The following is a 19,112-nucleotide window of genomic DNA, read 5'->3' on the forward strand; positions in this document are numbered from 1 at the left end:
GAGACACTAGGAGTTCACAGGGAAAAAATCATGCACTGCCAGAGAAGCCCCTCCTTCTCCAGGAGGATTCTGCTACTTCCAAATATGGTTCTGTTTTGAAGTAACATCAACCCTCCCCAAATTTCAAAAAGTTTCTTCAGAGGAAGCAGTGGCCTGGCTCCAGAACCATCCATCTGGTAGAGCCACAGACCCAAGAATCTTGGCTGCGTTCTCCTGCCTGGCAGGCTGTGCCTGGAGCTGCAGCCGGGTGTGGGCTGTAAACTACACCAACCAGGAGGGTGGCTGGCCCCAGGGTACCAACCACCCCTCACTTTGATCAATTTGCTTTTAGGGAATTGCCTCCAGTGCCTTTCACCCTTTCCAGGTAACCCTCTGATGCCCTGGTGCTGCTGGGACTCCCACTAGAACCATCCGGCGCTGTGTGATGCGGCTCCTTGGGAGGCTGGAAATGCCCAGCAGGCCTAAAAAGAAGTGCTTTACTTGGAGATGGTTATAGAGCCTGAAATCAGAGCTGCCTTGCTGACCAGCAGCTCCACACCTAGTTGAATTTCTTGTCTGCTGCTGCTCTGGCAAGGATAGACAATTATAACTTCTCAGTTTTAACTTTCCACTCAGTTAACATATTTGGCAAGGGCCAAAAAAAGCTGAAGGGCATCCAAAAAACTTGGGTCATATGGAGAGAAGTTCTACCACGCTGTCCTTACCATGGCTATTTGCAAACAAGGTTTTAAGATTTTCAAGGAAAAATGTACTTCCATCAAAACTGTCCACATGAAATTTGGAAATCACTTCAGGCAGCACAGCTGTAATAACGCAGGACAAAATGCAAACCAGCTATTACTAGGTCAAATGAAGCAAGTATCAAACTACAGCAAATTAAGGATTCATTATGAATCTTAACAAAGAAATACTTTACTAATAGAAAGGAAAAAGAGGGTATTGTGGAAAGAGCTTTTAAAAGGGAACGCTTGTGTGCAATTTTGCAGATAGCATCTTACTCGGAGGCAGTCGGTAGATTGATCTCTAAAGACTCTTAAAAGGTTTTGCAGTGGAAAAAAATAGTTGCAAGGCACACAGTCAGATCATTAACTGTGGAGCCCAGGCTGCCAGCTGCTCACTCAAATACTCCAGATGGCTCCTCCTCTAAAACATCATCATTTGATCTTGGTAATCAAATTATCTCCCACTCTTACAATCCTAAGTGAGGCAAGGCTTGAACGAAGAGATGATGTATTTTATTTGACTGAGATGGATTGTGAAAACAAAATAAATTAGCTTTCAAGGCACTCAGCCTCTTCTAGTTGTATCAAAGCTAAATATCTCCAGCCCTTTAACACCTTTTTTTCTACCATGGCCATTGGACACAGTTCACAGCACTAGCTATGCCCTATAAAGATGCCCGGCATGCAGATTTTATACTGTTTGTACACTAAACAACATACAGTGGTATCTAAATCCACAAGTTCCCAGCAGTGGAAAGCAGGACCTGTCACTGGAGAGCAGTGCTGGGAGACTCAGTATCCTGAAGCACTTAGGCTGGATTAATTACACAAACATGTAATCTGTTTGTCTCGCCAGAGACGCACGAGACAAACAAGACACCGTCTGCATATTTTTGAGGCCTTTAGTACAGCCTTAAGGACATAAGGTGGCAGAAATGAGACATTTTCTTCACTTTTCACTCAATAATAGCCAACATGTGTGATTCTTCTGAGGTCAGGCTCATCTGGGGATGCTCACTTCAGCCATCTGAGCAGAAAGTGGTCACAACCAGCAAGATCCCCCCGTCCAGGTGGCTGACACCGATTGTTGGCAGGATGCCACTGGGGCAGGGGAAGATTGCTTTTCTTTTTTTTTTAACTATGGGAATTTCTTTCCTTTTCTACAAAGGCTGCAAGGAGGAAAATAAAACAGTGCACTGTTGGTCTCCAACTTTTCTAACACTAGAAATTTCATAGTATTTCCATAAAACATTGGGCTTTCACAGTTTAAAAACGCCAGCTGAAATATTCAAAAGTCACATCTTCCAAAATGACGCACTCTTACTATAATGAAGAGGGTATTTTAAATGTTGGCGTTATTTAAAGAAGCACCCTATGGAAAATTTAATATTAATTTTGTTTTTCATACCTTGTTGCAAGAGATGATGGAAGTCAGTTATAGCTAATCAGAGGTAACAATTCATTATTGCAGTGGGTGGCCTGCATCTAAAGTATAAACCCCAATCTGATCCTTGCCTAGTGGGATTATTCCCTATTGGAGTTTAGTACTAAACTTTATCACCCACTCAAATTTAATTTTTATAACAGAGCTGTACTTTTATTTCACTAAGTAGAAGTACACAAAGAACAAAAGAGCTTGCTAAAGGCCATGAATTAGGAAAAAAAAAATCAGAGCTGGGACTAGAAAACCACAGAGAAAGGCAGCAAGAATCATCATGGAACAGAAGAGGTTTCATTTGAAAAAAAGTTAAAAAACTAGAACTTCATGACTTGGAGAAAAAAAACTTCAAGAGTGGTAAAAAGCAGATGAACAGGAAAAAGACTGTTCATAAAATTCTCAGAATACAAGAACTAGGAGTCACCAAATGAAATAAGGTGGTGTGGTTCGAAACAAACAAAAGGAAGTACTTTTTCACCCAGCACATAATTATATTGTAGAATTATTAGACACAGGATGTTGCAGAGGCCAGAAATACAAAGAGATTTAGAATTAAAAAAAAAAGAAAGAAAACAAAAAAGAAAAAGGAAAAAGAAAAAGAAAGTTTCTTCTGTGAATTTGCCTAATCCATCAAGAGCTACTAAATCCAGCGATGCAGATGCTGTTTCCTTTTTGCAAGCCCTTCAGACTGTGGTTGGTGAGGTCTGGAGCAGTACAACAGAGGAACTGCAGGTCCCTGTTCTGCACATCTGTACAGGGGATGGATGGCATGTAGTCCAGCATCACAGCACAGGACAGCCACTCCTGTGAGGAGACAGGCTTGTTTTCAGATTGTCAGATCACTTCTGGTAACAGGGACCTACTCAAACACAGACCATTAGGTAGGTTGCTCAGACCCTCTACTGATTTTAATCAGCAGAGATCTGATGAAAGGACAGGAGCACTCACATTACTGCAGGAATGACTGCTCCACACTAAAAGAACCTGTTCTAGCTTTTTAAATCTATAGTCCTCCTCTGCCTCATCGTATCCAAACTGCTGAGGCCCTTCTATTCTAACTGCAAAGGATACTGGCTCCTTTTTTTTGTTTGTAGGACATGACGTAAGAGTGACCTTCTTGAAACAGCATCTGCAGTGATGAGCCTTACAGAGCTGAAAGACATCAGACATCTATGACACAGACTGGTGTCATAGCAGCTGGGAAATATTGTCTTCTATTAAACCAGAAGATTAAATGCTGGTGTCTGTCTTTTAGGTACCACAATTCTGTACCTACTTTAATTTTGTTGCTGTTGAAATGCATTTTGCACTAAAATCCAAAATTTTATTTCCCTTTCAGAGAGAAGGTTGTGGGGTTTTTTTACTGCATGCCCTACTATACTGTAACAAAAAGAATGTAAAAGCTTTTACCAACATTTGCTTTATAGGTGTCCAGTCCACATGACTGTGAGTAAAGCAGTAACTATCATCCAACTTTTGAAGTTTCTTGTAATTGCTCTATATGAAAATCTATATTTTAATTGAGATCTTTCAAAGATCGGTAAGTATATAATGGAAAGTAGTTCTTGAAAATTTGAGATGTTGCAAAAATATGACTTACATCCAAGTTAGTGTCAGACTAAAAATACTAGAAAACTTTCAAAAGACTCAGTGGCAGCTTATTTACAAATATACTATTTATAATGAATGCATTGATACAGAATGACTCTTATAAAAAAGCAAGGCAATCTTTTATATAGACATAACAATCAACATTACAATAATTCAGATTAAAAGTACATTTTTATAGACTGTTTACACTCTTGCTTAGCTTTTAACCACAAAATTAGTGTGGTCTGGTATTTTTCCACAGCAAAGATCCTGTGCAGTCCTGGTTAAAACCTAAATCAGAATAAAAAAACATAATTTTTTGATATTTGCTAAGGTAAAAACAAAACCCATTTGTAAATACTATCATTTGTTTATAATCATCCTTACTGTGCCTTGAAGTTTGTGTTGTGCAAATTACTGCCAACTGCACATTTCTAACTAGAAACTGTTCTGGCATGTCCATTGATACAACTGAGGTGTGAAACATGAAAATTCTTAGTTGCATCCAGATATGAAAAGTCTCCTGATATGGATTTGTGCTGATTCAGAAATTTAATTTATTTTTGGGTTTTTAAAAAAAACGGGGGGGGGGGGGGGGGAGAATAACCTCTCAACATTTTCTAATTGTTAAATAAAAGACATTTTTCAAACTCCCAGGATTAAAGATGACACTTCAATTCCAGGTGACACAGTGGATTTAAGCACTAACCAGAGGGACACTCTAAGTACTACTTGTCTAAATCATGTACATGGGCAAACACGACCTTCAAATAGTCTACACATGCATGTTCCTCACCTAGAAAAAACCTAAATCAAAGAGAGGCACCGAAGCAAATGTTCTACAACCCAAATCTCTTTCTAAAAAGGGTGCATGAAGGTCACATTTCCATTGGCATCTGCCAAACTGAAAAGTCCCAATTGCACAACTGTGTGACCCAACTTTACAAGCAGCATTTCCACTGCATTTATACTTGACAACTTTGGTGGCAAACTAAAATACAGGACAGCGAGAGACACAACTTTAAGGGGTTTATACTAAAACATTTTTGCAAATAATTATAAAACATCTTCCTATTTAGTAAATTAAAATTCAATATGTAACCAATATGAGTCACAACAGCAATTATTCCTTCTTTTCATTATTTAGCAAATCTCTGACCTGCTTTATACCTTACCAGACTTCCATAATACTATATAGTTTATAGTAGCTTCGCTTGTTTAATCAAGGCATGAGTCAGGATAGTATCTTTATGGGGCATGTATATGTATGTACATAGGCACAGACACATACAAAATTGCTATTTTGTCTATGGACAAGCAATCAAGGTCATGATTTTCACCCAAAGTAAAGATTGTCACATTTTTCAATAACCATTCTAAATTATTTCCCCCAGTATGGCAAGGGGGATAAATATTTAATACAAGTACCTGGGAATCACTTGTTTTCAAAGATGCTGTAAATAATTAATTTTTCCACCTTGTCTATGCTTTCATACATCTACAGATACACAAATACATTTTTGTATGTATGTATACATACCCTTGTCAGAGTGAAGATCTTTCCATTCGTACTTTAACTGCTATAGGCAAATAAAATTCTTAAAGCCAGTATGTGTGTCCAACTGAATGTCATCAGGCACTAAATACAACTTAGAAACCATACCAGTTAACAATCCAGCATCCTGGGAAATGCAAAAAGTCTGTTATGTCAGGATGTAAGACTGTTTTGAATGATCAAACCATCTGGATTTATATGGATCTATGTATAGATTTGGATATAAAACCATGTAAGTACTTATATGTATTCCCAATCCATGCCAGATATTCATTACTTAAAATTAATTTAAAATTAAAGGATAATCTTAAAGAACTGTCCTTCTGAGTTGATTTTTCCTGTACCAGAACTTCTCTCACACTGCTTTTATTCAAATCTCTCTTGAGACATTGAAAAAATAAGCATTCACCTCAGAGTGTATAAAATTAAACTCCTAAAACAGGGCTCAGTATTATCTGGCATTGCAACAACCATACTAATACAAGATAGTTTGAAAAAATATCCTGTTTTTAATATAGTAATGAATTAAAACATAGCTTTATTTATTCCTATAAGTGTACTGAAAAGAATAGTTTGTTTTTAAGCAAGTGTAACGAGCACTATTTTGGTAGCCAACTTCTCCACAAGAATTTATGTGAGAGACGGTCAGCTCCAATCATACAGTCATTAACCATGTACCTTAACAAGGTGAATAATCAACGTATTTACAAACTAAACAAATTCAATCCCGTCAACTCTTATAAAAATGGGATTGAGGAGCAGACAGGGAATGAGACCAAGACGCTTGAAAACACAAGGGGTCGCCACTTTTGTTTCAAGGAACCATATTAATAAAACCAGTTTCCCCTAGTGACCTGAGGGCACAAATATGGACTTAGCAGTATATTCAGAAGTTAGATTACAGTCTTGATACTAAGCAGTTCAGCATCTTCATATTTTAACACCTTAATGCTGAGAAAGATTAACCCAGGCAGAACTGTAAGGAACTAGCCTTTTATAAACTAAAGTCTAAACTGAAAAGCTACAGTAGATGTAAAAAAAAAAAAAAAAAAGGGGCAGGGGGGAACAGAGACAGAGTGTATGAGAAAGAACAGACATTAGTTAGTAAAATCCAGTGACATCTACAATACTTTTACAGCATGTTTAAGCCCTCTAAGGTTTTATATCTCCACCTGCCTTCCATTTAAACTTACTTCTTGTTAATGAAAAGATGTACAACAAAACAAAATGAAAATAGATCAAGGGAATACATCTAAATAAGCATGCCTGAAAGCCAGAAGTAATATTCCCAAACTTCTGCACGTGAAACAGATTTCCCATGGCATCGATTGATTTGATTTTGTGCAAAAGGTACAGTCCTCTAAGTCACACTACGCCAGCAGCAATTCCAACGAGTATAAACTGAACAGTTCTTGGGGAATCGTGGAATGCAACCACCTCGAGTTCCTACCCTCCTGAAAAAGGACAACAGGCCCTACAAGTGCAGCAATAGTGTAAATCTCCCTGAAGCATCTTCTGCCTTTTAAATGACCGAGAAATTCACGATAAAAACTGAATGTCCACTACTTACAGTGTTTCTCTTGAGCTACCAGCATCTCTGCACAAATGAAAAAGGTGCCTCTTTTTTAATAGATCGCTTTAATACTGAAACAGATAGGATGAAGTTAAAAAAGAATAATCGAGATACTGAACTGAATATTTTGAAGCAAGTGCCCCAGCTGTGGGGAAAAGTGCATTTAGTTCAGCAGCAAAACAGCACAGTGTGAAGATATTGTGCTTGGACACAGAAGTTCCGTAATGGAAGGAGGTACAAGGCAAGTCAAGATATAAAACCATAGTACATTGTTAACCAACCTTAAAACTTACATATATTGCAGTGTTTAAAAGTAAGACACATTCATTTATTGTACAAGGTCTAGGGAATCCTTAAAATTGCCTGTTGTAGTTTATGACTCAACATTGTAATAAAAATGTACATATATATTATTTCCTTGTCACTTAACTGTACTGTTAGACCTCATGGACTTGTTACTTCACACAATGAAAACCGCTCTTCACTGAGAATACTCGACGTTTTTACCAATCTGGAAAGGTTTACTTGTGCTGGAAAAGACCAACCGCAAAAGGCTCAGTTCAGATATGTTATGCCTGCAACTGATAACTCAGGGAAGCAAGACTTAAAGGAATTCAAGCTTTTTTTTTCTTTTCATTTTGACTGCATCCTTTTCACCTGCCAGTTGTTCTGATGAGTATATGTTTTTAGTATACAAACAGGTTGATAAAAATTCATCAGCAGAGGCATATAAATTCTAGATATGATTGATTAAAACAGAGCAAATCAGAATAAAACAAGATCCAGTGATTTACTCTGACTGTAAACAATATAAAAACACCATTTGCTTCAAATCTCAAAATAAGTTAAAAGAAAATCCCAACCTTAGGGCACATGACCCTTTCAGGTTTTGACACAAAAAAAAAAGGTGGGGGGGAGGAAAACAGAAAAGTTCATTATATAAAGGTTATACATTTCTCTTAATTGAAAGTAAATCTAAGCAAAACTGGTTTTGTCCCTTAAATTTAAAGTTTGAGTTCATTGGCAATTGCTTTAAATGAACTGGCAATTTCAGATTATTCAGACAACTTCCATCAAGTTCAGCAAAGAAAACTTAGACAAGCATTTTTACAGAATAAAAAAAATCTAAATGGCTATGATTCCTCTATTAGCAGAAACACATAATGCAGTCTTAAATTTGCCTTTTTATATTATTTATATATTTATATATATATATAATATAATATAAACCACATATATTATATTATATATACATATACAGACAATTACAACATTAATGCAGTTTGTATTTTGTACAGTGTATTGGACAATTCAATTAGCATCAGACCATGGCACGATATGGTCCCTGCATTTTTAGGAACTGAATGATGAAAGAGGGTCCTCCTGCAACAATCTGAGGTGGAAGGTGGCTGAGCGGGCAGTTCTCAATACTCATTATTGACAGTTTGCTGCAAAGAGCCAGCTCAAAGGGAAGGCTGTGCAGATTGGGGTTGTCATTCAAATACAGTTCTTCCAGATTCTCCAGTGTACCTGGTTAAAATAAAATAATAAATACTAGTATCTTCTTGATTCATGCACTTTATAACTTTTAGATAGAGGCTCTGAGTCCACTTGAAGATTCTTTCCTATATGGAATACTGAGTCACTCACTCATCCAGACCCCTGTTTTCAAGCACAGCAATTTCTGGTAACTGGTACCTAAGCAAGAACGAATTTGCTTTAGTTTCTCTGTAAAAATATCCACTACTGCATCTCCTTTAGATAATGACTGAACTGTGAATCTAGAGAATAAGAGAACTGAGAGGGGCTTCACCATAACCATTCAGTCAAGAGCTATGCAATTGCAAGCAATATTGAATAGCTATCTAGTCAAAAGGACTTAGAAAATACTTACACCATACAGTATCTATCATCTCTTTAAAAATAACTATGTCATACCTTTTATGTAAATATAAGCCATATATTAAAGACCTGAAGCTGTAACTGTCATGTATCACAGGAAGAAAGCAGGAGTGTTCTCTGCACAGCAGTGAATTTATTAAATGGAACAAACAAGTGTGAAAATTTTTTCCTGAAGTGAAATTTTTCAACTTGCCTCTACTACAGATACTGCAATACAAATTAGCCAGAAGCTGGAAAATAGAGCAATTTCTTCATTCTTGTCTTCCATTCATCCTTTGAAAAACATAGGAGCCCTCCTTAAAACATTTTCCAATCTTATATACCATAAACATCTCCTGTAACCTAAGAGATTTTAATCTTTCGCAGGAGAAAGCAGTAGCCAGGACTCATGGCATGGAAAATCTACAAAAAGGAAAAGCTATAGAAGAAATAATGAGAAATAATTGATAGCAAAATACATGAAGCAGTCACATCTGAAAATAGTTAATTATTTTCTAATCCTTGGAGACAACCAGTTTTAATAACCAAACTGTACTCCTACAATAGTATTTAAAATGTGCCTACTGATTTTAATTACATAGTTTGTTTTCACAGCATCCAAAATCTCTCCACTAAATTATGAACTCCATTAGTTTACATCAGGTTTAGACAGTTTTACGCTTTTCTCACATTTAGGCATATACAAGATGAGCAGATGCTGTAATGGCTCTTCACTAAAGACGCTGGGAGAGACAGAGCATGCCTTCCTCATCTGCTGTTTCTGACCACATTTTGCTTTGTGTAGCTTGCCCCATTATTTTTTCCTCCGGAATAAATTAACTGTAAGATCTGAACATCTACTGGATGCTCAGAGTCATACTCTGCACATATATCCTGGACACTAATTATAAAACAAATGTGGGCTCTCAGTTTCAGATGCTCTGAACCCATCAAGTCTGAACGTCTCAGGTAGACCAAAAAAAAAAAATCCTATTCCTTCCTTTCTTTCTGTAGATTTCCTCCACTTCCTCTTCTTACCTCATCAAGGTGAAGAACGATATGATGGCCTATAAACAAAAGCATGTGCAGAGGTACTTCCAGCAGAAATATCTGCTTCAGCTGTCTACACCTTACATAAGGTTTTGTTTACATCATGGCATGAGAGTAGGATCAGTGCATTTCCTTTCTCTTTCCAAGAATAGATTCATGAAGTTGAGTGATGGATAATACAAAAAAATTGTGGGAGAATTTGGAGAAAAAAGGAATACATTACAAGTTAGTGTGTGTTCAGCAGCCTTCTGCAGCAGAACTGAGAAAAACAGAGAAACCTTTTCACTACAATGCAGGAAGATAAAGATCATACACTCTAGTGCTGTTCCTGTGGTACATGCTTCACATCAGGTTGTGCATATTTAGAAGTTTCAAATGAATTTTGTGGCTTTTACTTATGAGCAGAGTAGATGCCTATCATAAGTGCTTTGGCTCAGGCATGCTGCACCAAACCAGAAAAAGGGATCTTACCAATTTCCTCAGGAAGATGTGTGAGAAGATTCTCTCCGAGCCCAAGGTGTGTCAGATTGGTAAGGTGACCAATACCTCTGGGAAGGGTGGTCAGCTGATTGTTAGTCAGAACCAATTTCTAAGGGAAAAACACATTTATAAAAATTAACTTAAGGACTTATGCTTGGAATGACAGCAAGTAACAAGATATGAAGCTGATAAATGGATGGGTTCTACTCTCCTGCATTTGAACAAGAAAAATTTCAACCATTCAACAACATTTCAAACCTCTATTAGGCATCACTAAACAAAAATAAAATAGTGGATAATAAGACACACCTAAGCATAAAAGATTTCATGAGCATGACTGAAATCAGGGGCTATTCCTGTGGTGGTACCGTAGTTATGGTACAACAGTTGAAAGCTTCAAAAATTGTTTGTTCAATATTAACTAATAAAGCTGGGGAACAATCAGTGGGGACTCATTGTGGGTGAAGCTGCACAAGATTCTTAACTTTTGGTTCTATGTCCAGTCTCAAATAGCTGCAATTAAATCAGCATGGTGTAAATAAAGGACGTAAGATGTTTATCACGACCAATTATTGTTTCACCTGCAGATCCTTGAGGTAAGCTATTTCATTTGGCAAGGATTCCAGTTTGTTTTCCTCTAGATCTAACTCTCGGAGTTTCCGTAGATTTCCAATTCCATGGGGAAGTTTCTTTAGGAGATTGTTTGACAAGATAAGAACCTAAAAAAAAAACCAAACAAAAAAACCAAACACAGAGAATTTCAGCAACATAGTAAGTAAGTAACAGGTTAAGACACAATCTTTTTATATTTTCAAGCAATGAAATCCAACATTAGCCTACACTTACATTATATGGAAGTAATGAAAATTTAAAAAAAAAAAAAAAAAAAAAAAAAAAAAAAAAAAAAACCAACAACAAGTCAGTGATTTAACATAATTTTTTTTAAGTCTTTAATGATACAAATACATACATTTAGGGCATACTTCTTTCAAATATTATTATATGTAATAATAAATGAAAAGCAAAAACAAAAATTACCTTATTTCTTCAAATGACCAAAGAAAAACAACTTCTTCCTGGACTTGCCTATCATTTTGTTAAGCTTCCTTATAGCTATCTCATAGTCGTGTTTTATATTATTTGCTGTGCTTGCCAAGACCTTAAAAAGCTTAGTACTTCCTCTTCTCCCCATGTCCCTTTGGTTAGGAGCAGCAGCAAATAAACATACAGAAGGGAGCACCTAAGCAGAACATCAGCACAAGACAGGTACCCCCTGGCTTTCCAAAATAGTCTCCTATCACACACCCACCCCTACTACAATGCTATCCTCTTGTTTTCATCCTCCTTTCTAAGTTGAAGTATAAATATCCCAGGTTCAAGAAATGTATCCCTATTTACGGTGTCAATTAACAGAGTTATTCATTATTCCACAGGCAAGTTAACAGGAGGTTACACTAATATACCATTTTTTCTCCAAAGAAGTCCTGCAGTTCTTAAAAGTCATCAAGCCTCAGCACAGCGAGTAGTCAGGTAATTAATTACTGATTAAACAATGCTAATATGTAGTTATTTAAGAAGGCACATTGAAACAAGAGCATGTGACAGAGCAGCCAGTGTGGACCCTGATCCCAGCCACACACAACCAGCCAAGGTTGTAAATGCCTGTCCCAACTCTCACTGGCTTCATGTAACATGGAAACACCAAAGGCAGGAACAGAACAAAACCAAGGTTAAAATCAAAGTGAAAATCAAAATGAAAAAAAGCCAAAGCATTAGCACAAGCAGTATTTCAGTGACCTTCCTTTATGCACTACGATATACACAAAATGGTAAGAATAGTAATGTTTTAATCACGTACAAAAAACAAAGGCAGGAACAGAAAATATTACCTACGTGCAAAGCAGCTGACTTAGCACTGCTGTGGGAACCTTCCCTTTTGTGTAAACACTGCCCAAATAGCTCTTTGTATTTGGTTCTTTAATTACAGAGAAAAACAGTGGCAATGGATCTGCAGACCGTGCAGCTCACCAGCTTCAGCAGCAGACGGACCACCAGCAAATCCAGTTGTTAGGTTACTAACTTCCCAATCACATCAACCACAGCCTTAACTTAAAAGGGAACTGGCCCACTAAATAGCTGTTACTCTGTCATATAAATTTTGCCCCAGATTACAGGAATAATTAATCATTCACAGCCGAAGTCACATTGGAAAAATCACAATTTCAAATATGCCATTTGCTATTGTTCTTTACCAGATTTTTCCCAGCAACTCATAGAGGCTACAAAGTCCCCTCAACTGCCCAAACAAGTACCTCTACCTTTATGTCCCTCCAAGGCAACTAATTTGTCTCTGCTGACTGTACCTTGGGAAACAGGACAAGGGGACACAACAGGTTTAGTTCACGGCTTCAACCTACAAGTTTTTCCCCCCTCAAAGGCTGAGAATTCCCACCTGGCTGCCTACAAGGTTCACAGCACTACATTTAAGACACCTCTGGCCATAGACTATTTAATTATGTTTTTCTGATCCCTGCTGCTTCCATGATGGTCTCCAGGAATTGAACCAAGTTCAGTGCCACTGCATTTATGAAACTAACTTTCTGTTGAGAAAGATTTTCCTTCTACATAGCTAAAAATATATCTGTGCTTAGTTGTTTGTGCACAGACACTCATCTAGAGCTTAAAGAACAACATTCAAAAAGCTGTTGATGAAAGCCATAAACAGATGCAACAGCAGATTAAGTAGCACACATACACATTTATTTGGTTTTATTTGACCCAAAAATAATATAACTTAAACCTGAAGCAAAAAAAGCCTATTTTGAGGGATTCACTTAGCTGTTAGTTTACACTCTTCTCACCTCAAGTGAAACAAGCCCAGATACATCCTCAGGGATTTTTGTGAGCTGATTAGTCGCTAAGTTCAGTTCTACCATACTAGTCCAAGTCCCGAAGTCCAAGGGGAGAGAGGTCAGCTGATTGTCCTGTGATTTAACATATCAAACACTTAGGGTGTGTGCTTGCAAGAAGCTGGCAAGAGATTAAACAAGCTGCTTACAAAAATACTTCATAACAACAACAAATAGTCGATAATTAAATCAGAAGAATACATTGATAATTGGCCAGGTTTTTTTCAAATTCCTCCAAACATAAGTAGTACCAACCTAGAGCTACAGATCTGACTCCCTGTCACTAATATGGACTGAAGTAGAAAAATTAAAAGTAAATTATTCTCAAGATCTTACACATCCCAGTGGTTAAAACAATTTTTGTCCTATTTTTGCTGAATACAATGGAGGAGGGGGGGAAAGAACAGAAAATTCTCCATAAGTTACAAAGGTGCTATTGGCAATGCTTGAATCCTAAAAATATAGGGAGTTAAAAAAAAAAAAAACAAACAAAACAAACCGATCAAAAGAAAAAACACTACAACCAAAAAATACCTTCATAACCAAGAGAGTGGGAAAAAAAAAAATCTCTCCCTCCACCAGAAAAAAAACCTATACCTTAATGGCTCAGAGTAAAAGCATCTGAAATTAATCTGAACATCTTACTGCTCAAAATGTTGCTGTAATACTTGATCTAGACCAGACATCACAAAATCTTTAAAAATATGCTCATACAAAGTCTTCATAAACAAATGAGTATATGATAAAAACCAGTCTATGCAAATTGGGATTCCATTTGTGTCAAACTATATTCTAAAACAGTAGCTGATCTTAGCTACTGTTCAAACATTTCTTTTTTTTAAATAATTTAAGAACTTGAAATAAATCTATTCATAGAAAAACACCATTTCTTTTCCCAACTTCTCTTCACTCTATATAGCACACTTAAAAAGTTCTTTTGCTGTGCTGTACAACTACTGCACAAAGTCTCTAAACTTAGGTTTTGAAAGAATACATAAAAAAAATTTTTACATAATTTCATTTATAATTTAAACTGTAACAGTGTGTGAGGGAGAAATAAACTTATCTACATGCTTGTGTCCCACATGAATACTCAAGAACCTTGCAACCAACTTTCTTATTTTCATTGTTCAAACTCAAGCAAATGTGACAAAATCTTAACTAAAAAGCATAAAGACAAATTAATAACATCTTGATAGTACAGTTTTTAACTCATACAGAATTGTTTCTGTATGTGACAGCAGCAGCATCCAGTTCAGTGTGATAAATTAATTCCTTATATCATTAAGTCTGCCAGAATTCATGGAGCAGCAAACAGTGTTCCTCATTGATTTTACACAGTAGCATGTTTCTGTGCCTCACCTTCATGTTCAGCTTACTTAATACTTTAGCTCTAGAGAAAATTCCAAAGGGGATTTTATTGATGCGGTTGTGCTCCATATTGAGAGAGTAGATTGTGGAGAACTGGGACGGGCCACCCACAGGATAGGACTGGAAGCAGTTCCTGGCCAGTGTTAAACTAGTCAGTTTGACAAGGCTGGATAAAAGACCCTGTAGAAAGAAGAAAACCACCCAGGAACTTAGGACAGATTTATTTGAATACATCTCGCTTCCCTTATGGGTCTAATTAGAAATGTTTTTCCCCCCTCAATTCCATCCCCTAAGTAAGTGTTGCAACACACAAACCAGCGTTAAATTTGATAAAACTTCCATCAGGAACAGTCTCTGCTCACAGTCATCAGCTATTACCTTATTTCCCCCTTCCTCCCTGCATATTGACAGAAACAGACAAAAAAAAACAAAACGTACCACATTTAAAATCACGAGTTTAGGAGATTTTGGCACTCTTTTATCCTCTGAAAGTAATCTTTGTAATGACACATTGCTACAGGAGTGCAGGGACAGCGTGTCCATCCTGAGCAGCAGTCCCAGCTCCGGCCAATGCTGCCCACCTGCTGCTCACCCAGTTCTGACACCACAGCTGAGAGTGGGGCCCAAAGATGTATCAGCCTCATGCACTGGCTTCCACAACAGGCCTTTGACACTTCCAGTGCAAATCTTTGTTAATTTAATAAAAATCCATATTTTGATCACAACTGGTAGAAGCTTCTTGTCAGGTTGGGCCGTAACAGTTTCAGATAATCAGACAGAACAGACAAAAAGAATGGGAAGAGTTTGGAAACTCCATGTTTTTTTCCAGTTTATAAAATATTCCTAAGTATTTAGTACTCTATCTTTTTTTTTCCTTTCCCCCTTAAGAAATGAAAAGCAAGAAGCCTGGAGTTACTCTGGTTGTCCACTGAATCCAGAGTTTAATTTCTCTTGAGAGTTTAATTCGATTCTGAAATCTCAGCAGTACATATCTCAGTTTATCTGTCAGTTACGTGCCAAGCACGTTGCTGGAACTGTGGAGATGAATAATGAGATATAAATTACTGCTGAAGTGCCACCTTTGCTTATTACTACACCAACTTGAATTCAGCCCTATTTGATTAAGTATTACAGAAATTGGAGATTTATGCATGGCATTACATACCATAAATAATGCAACATCTGCAATCAGGAACGAGTGGTAACAAGATAATGATTCCAACCATATTCCTAATGTCAGTATTGCTGGATTGCAATTTGAGTGCTATATTCACTGTAAAACATGGATTTGCTGTTCCACCAGGAAAGCTTTGGCTACTTTTATAAATAGTTTATTAACATTATTGTAAATGAAACAGGATCAAATATGGACTTGTCTACATGTCATGGCTAAAACTTTAGACACTGGGGGCATCTCAGCAAGTATCAGTGAAACACTTTTCCCCCTACAGAAAAAATAATGGATCTTCAAATCAGTATTAATCTAACCTAATCATTAGCTAGTATAATCTTTGATAAGGAAATATTGCTTCTACCTATACTTTAATTAACAGATATTCTTTGTCCTAGGGTTAGGCAGTCCCTGAGCTCTGTTACTAACACACTTTATTGCTTCAAATGGATCTTGGCATTTCAAAAAGCCATTTTTGAAGTCTGCTTGCATACCAAAAAAATATCAAAAATATGTTAGCTAATACACTGTAATAGCCTAGAGTAATTAAACACATTTGAAGAGAAGCAAGGGAGCTTTGGCAGTACAAAGAGAACAATGCTCTTACATCTATGAGAGCTGTGGCAGTGCTGACTTCTCCCCGCCCGTCCTTTTAAGATAAAATATTTATTAGTCATTGTGTCAGCAGCTTCAGCTATGTTTTGAAATTTAGAAATTTCTTCTACAAATACAGTTCTTTGTATTATAGCACAGCATGTTTTATTTTGAACAGATTACAGTATAAACTATGTACTTGTGCAAGGTAGCAGCTTAAGTGTTAACATATTGTTGGCAAATATACCTGAAGAAGGCAGCACAGTCACAAAGAGGTTTGTACTACAACTGAAGGCAAGTAATCTTCCCTCACATTAGCTTTCTGTAATTATGCCATAGGTGTTTATAACACCTCTGGGTGGGGTGGGCTAGCTCAGTTCTCATCTTAAAAGCTCTGGTTGCTTTCACTCAGTAGCATTTTCTTAAATTATAGTGTTGCCCAAATACTTATTAAATTCTCTGTTTTCAGTCTATCATTGCAGAGTTCAGAAACATATCTGAAGGAAAGTAGTCACTCACTGCACTTCATTATTATAAGTACTTTGCCTAACTCCAAATGCATTTTATTTTTTTTCTTCTATGTATAGTTCCATATACCCATCTTTAGACAACCTTTTAACTCATTTTATAATAGTAATTTATACAACTTTGGGGTGTGGAAATGATAGTTTAAGAAAGCAGTTTGGATCATCATTAAAACAGAAGAGACTATAAACTTTATGTTGTGTCCTGAAATCTTCATTTTAAAAGGTTCTAAAGAAATGGAATAAATATCCAAGATAAGAAACAATCACATCAATCTTTTTTTCTGTTATCAGAGTAATTATTTTCAGGCACTAATGCTTCATAAAACAGAAACACTAAGAAACACTTATGTAGCTGAACTGGGGGAAACTGGACTCATTACTTAAGGTTCTCTAAAGAGGCAGGACAGCAAATACAATCTCGTGTTGCTCCCAGTTTTGACTGAAGTTGTATGACATTAGTTCTTCCATACTAATATGATATACCTAATATGTACAGAATTGCAATAATTCACATTACACATGTGTAGATTAAAACAAGGGGTATTCCTCAAAGTTAGGATGCAAGACAAAATCACTTCACGTGTTCCACTCCCCTTACAAAACACCGATGCCCTACAGCAGCATTCCCTCCCCAGTCCACTCCTTCTAATTCTCACCTCTGGCAAAGTAGAAATGTTGTTGTTCTCCAAGTTCAGTTCATCAAGTTCACTGCATTTTGCTAAAGACTTCGGAATTGCTGACAGCCTATTGTACCTCAGGCCAAGGCGACTTAGACTGGACAGATTTCCTACAGGTAGAAAACAGGTATTAATATATTGCTAGAATCACACAGAGTCATGGAAAAAGGTTTGACTTCTGATTCTTCTGTTCTCTCACACTCTACACTTCAAAATTTCATATGGCAAAAGGGAACTATTATCCCAAAACAATCCCGATACATCGATTCCAGTGCTTTCCAATGCTGAAGTCAACCATGCAGAAGTAGATTGTGCATATTAAATATTCTTCTGAAGTTGTGCATAATACAGTAACCAAGCAAGGCTTATGTTCTATTGTAGAAGTCCTTCTATCCTGATCCTTCTACCAACAAAACAGGCTATCATTTTCCAGATGTCTCCAAAATTACTTTTTCCAATTATGGATAGTATCATTCAATGCCATGACTCATATTACCAGAACTTGGGCATACATCATACAGCTCAGGTCCTGGCAAAACAATTTCCTCTACAGGGGAAAAAACCAAACCAAACCAAAAACAAAAAAACTTTACCATCCTCCAGTAGCAACAAAGCTTTTAAAAAGTGATAGGAAAAACCCCAAACTTTCAGGTTTTCTGAGTGGTACTGAAGGGAAAGTCTGGAGGAAGTCTGCAAAAATCTGGACAATATGCACGTAAAAATATTTTTAAACATTGCCAGGCTGATGGTCCTGGTTGATATGTCTTTGTGTCAGGAAAAAAATATCAACTTGAAAATTTCCCATCTGAAGCTCCCTTTAAGCCCCAGCTCTAACTTCATCTAAGAAGTACTAAAGAGCAAAATCAACTGCTTAAGGATGTTGTTGAACTACAGGGTACTGGGGCATTTAGCCTCTCCTGCAGGTAATAAGACCTTGAACTTCACTGAAAAGTCAGCTGGCAAATAGTACAAAGAAACTTGTCTTCTGGCTCATCCCTACAGTCAGAAAAGGTGTCTGTAATTTGTAACTCATCTGTAATGTGTAATTCACACCACTGGAGCTTGGGAAAACGTTCACACTATCAGTTCCTTGCAAAACATTCGCTATTTTACACTCACTTTTACAACCACTCAAGGCACAACATGTTTGTTCTGCAAATTGAAGTACCAGACAGACACATCAGAAAATAAACATAAGATTTAACAAACAGCAGCATGAAAAACCAGAAATAATTTTGAAATATGAAGGATCTTAACATGTACAGTTTAACTACTCATTAAATGAAGGCTGTATGAATGTCTACGCATATGTACTTATACAAAGGTTATTGGAACACAGCAAAGGAAGAAGTAAATGTAGTGTATGTCTGCTAGACAGAGGAAAATTTCCAACAAAGCAAGTAGCAAAATATCTCTTTCCTGAGCTTGGTCAAAATATACTCTAAAAATGCCCCTACATCAACAAATAGCTGGGAATGTAGTTAATAAAAACTAGAAATTGGGAATGCTGTAGGATTCGCTGTAGTTACCAAAATGAAGAGTCACAAGAGCAGTGAAAGTAAAAAAAAAAAAAA

General features: G+C 36.9%; 1 protein-coding gene across 3 annotated transcripts in view; it reads right to left on the minus strand.

The window, feature by feature from the left end:
• Window positions 1-3,818: 3,818 nt before the first annotated feature.
• The window catches only part of SHOC2 (SHOC2 leucine rich repeat scaffold protein), a 65,665-nt gene continuing 50,371 nt past the window's right edge, over window positions 3,819-19,112 (minus strand). For all 3 annotated transcript variants that reach the window (XM_027735301.2, XM_027735302.2, XM_039381130.1), the window contains exons 4-9: window positions 17,518-17,648; window positions 14,561-14,749; window positions 13,151-13,273; window positions 10,871-11,008; window positions 10,281-10,398; window positions 3,819-8,408 (exon numbers count right to left, since the gene is read on the minus strand). In XM_027735301.2, the coding sequence (XP_027591102.1) occupies window positions 8,200-8,408; window positions 10,281-10,398; window positions 10,871-11,008; window positions 13,151-13,273; window positions 14,561-14,749; window positions 17,518-17,648 (908 nt within the window). In that variant the 3' untranslated portion in view covers window positions 3,819-8,199. The remainder of the gene's footprint in view (window positions 8,409-10,280; window positions 10,399-10,870; window positions 11,009-13,150; window positions 13,274-14,560; window positions 14,750-17,517; window positions 17,649-19,112) is intronic.

Source organism: Pipra filicauda, unplaced genomic scaffold, assembly GCF_003945595.2.
Source record: "Pipra filicauda isolate LSUMZ 115617 unplaced genomic scaffold, ASM394559v2 scaffold213_size2393758_pilon, whole genome shotgun sequence".
NCBI classification, from domain to species: domain Eukaryota; kingdom Metazoa; phylum Chordata; class Aves; order Passeriformes; family Pipridae; genus Pipra; species Pipra filicauda.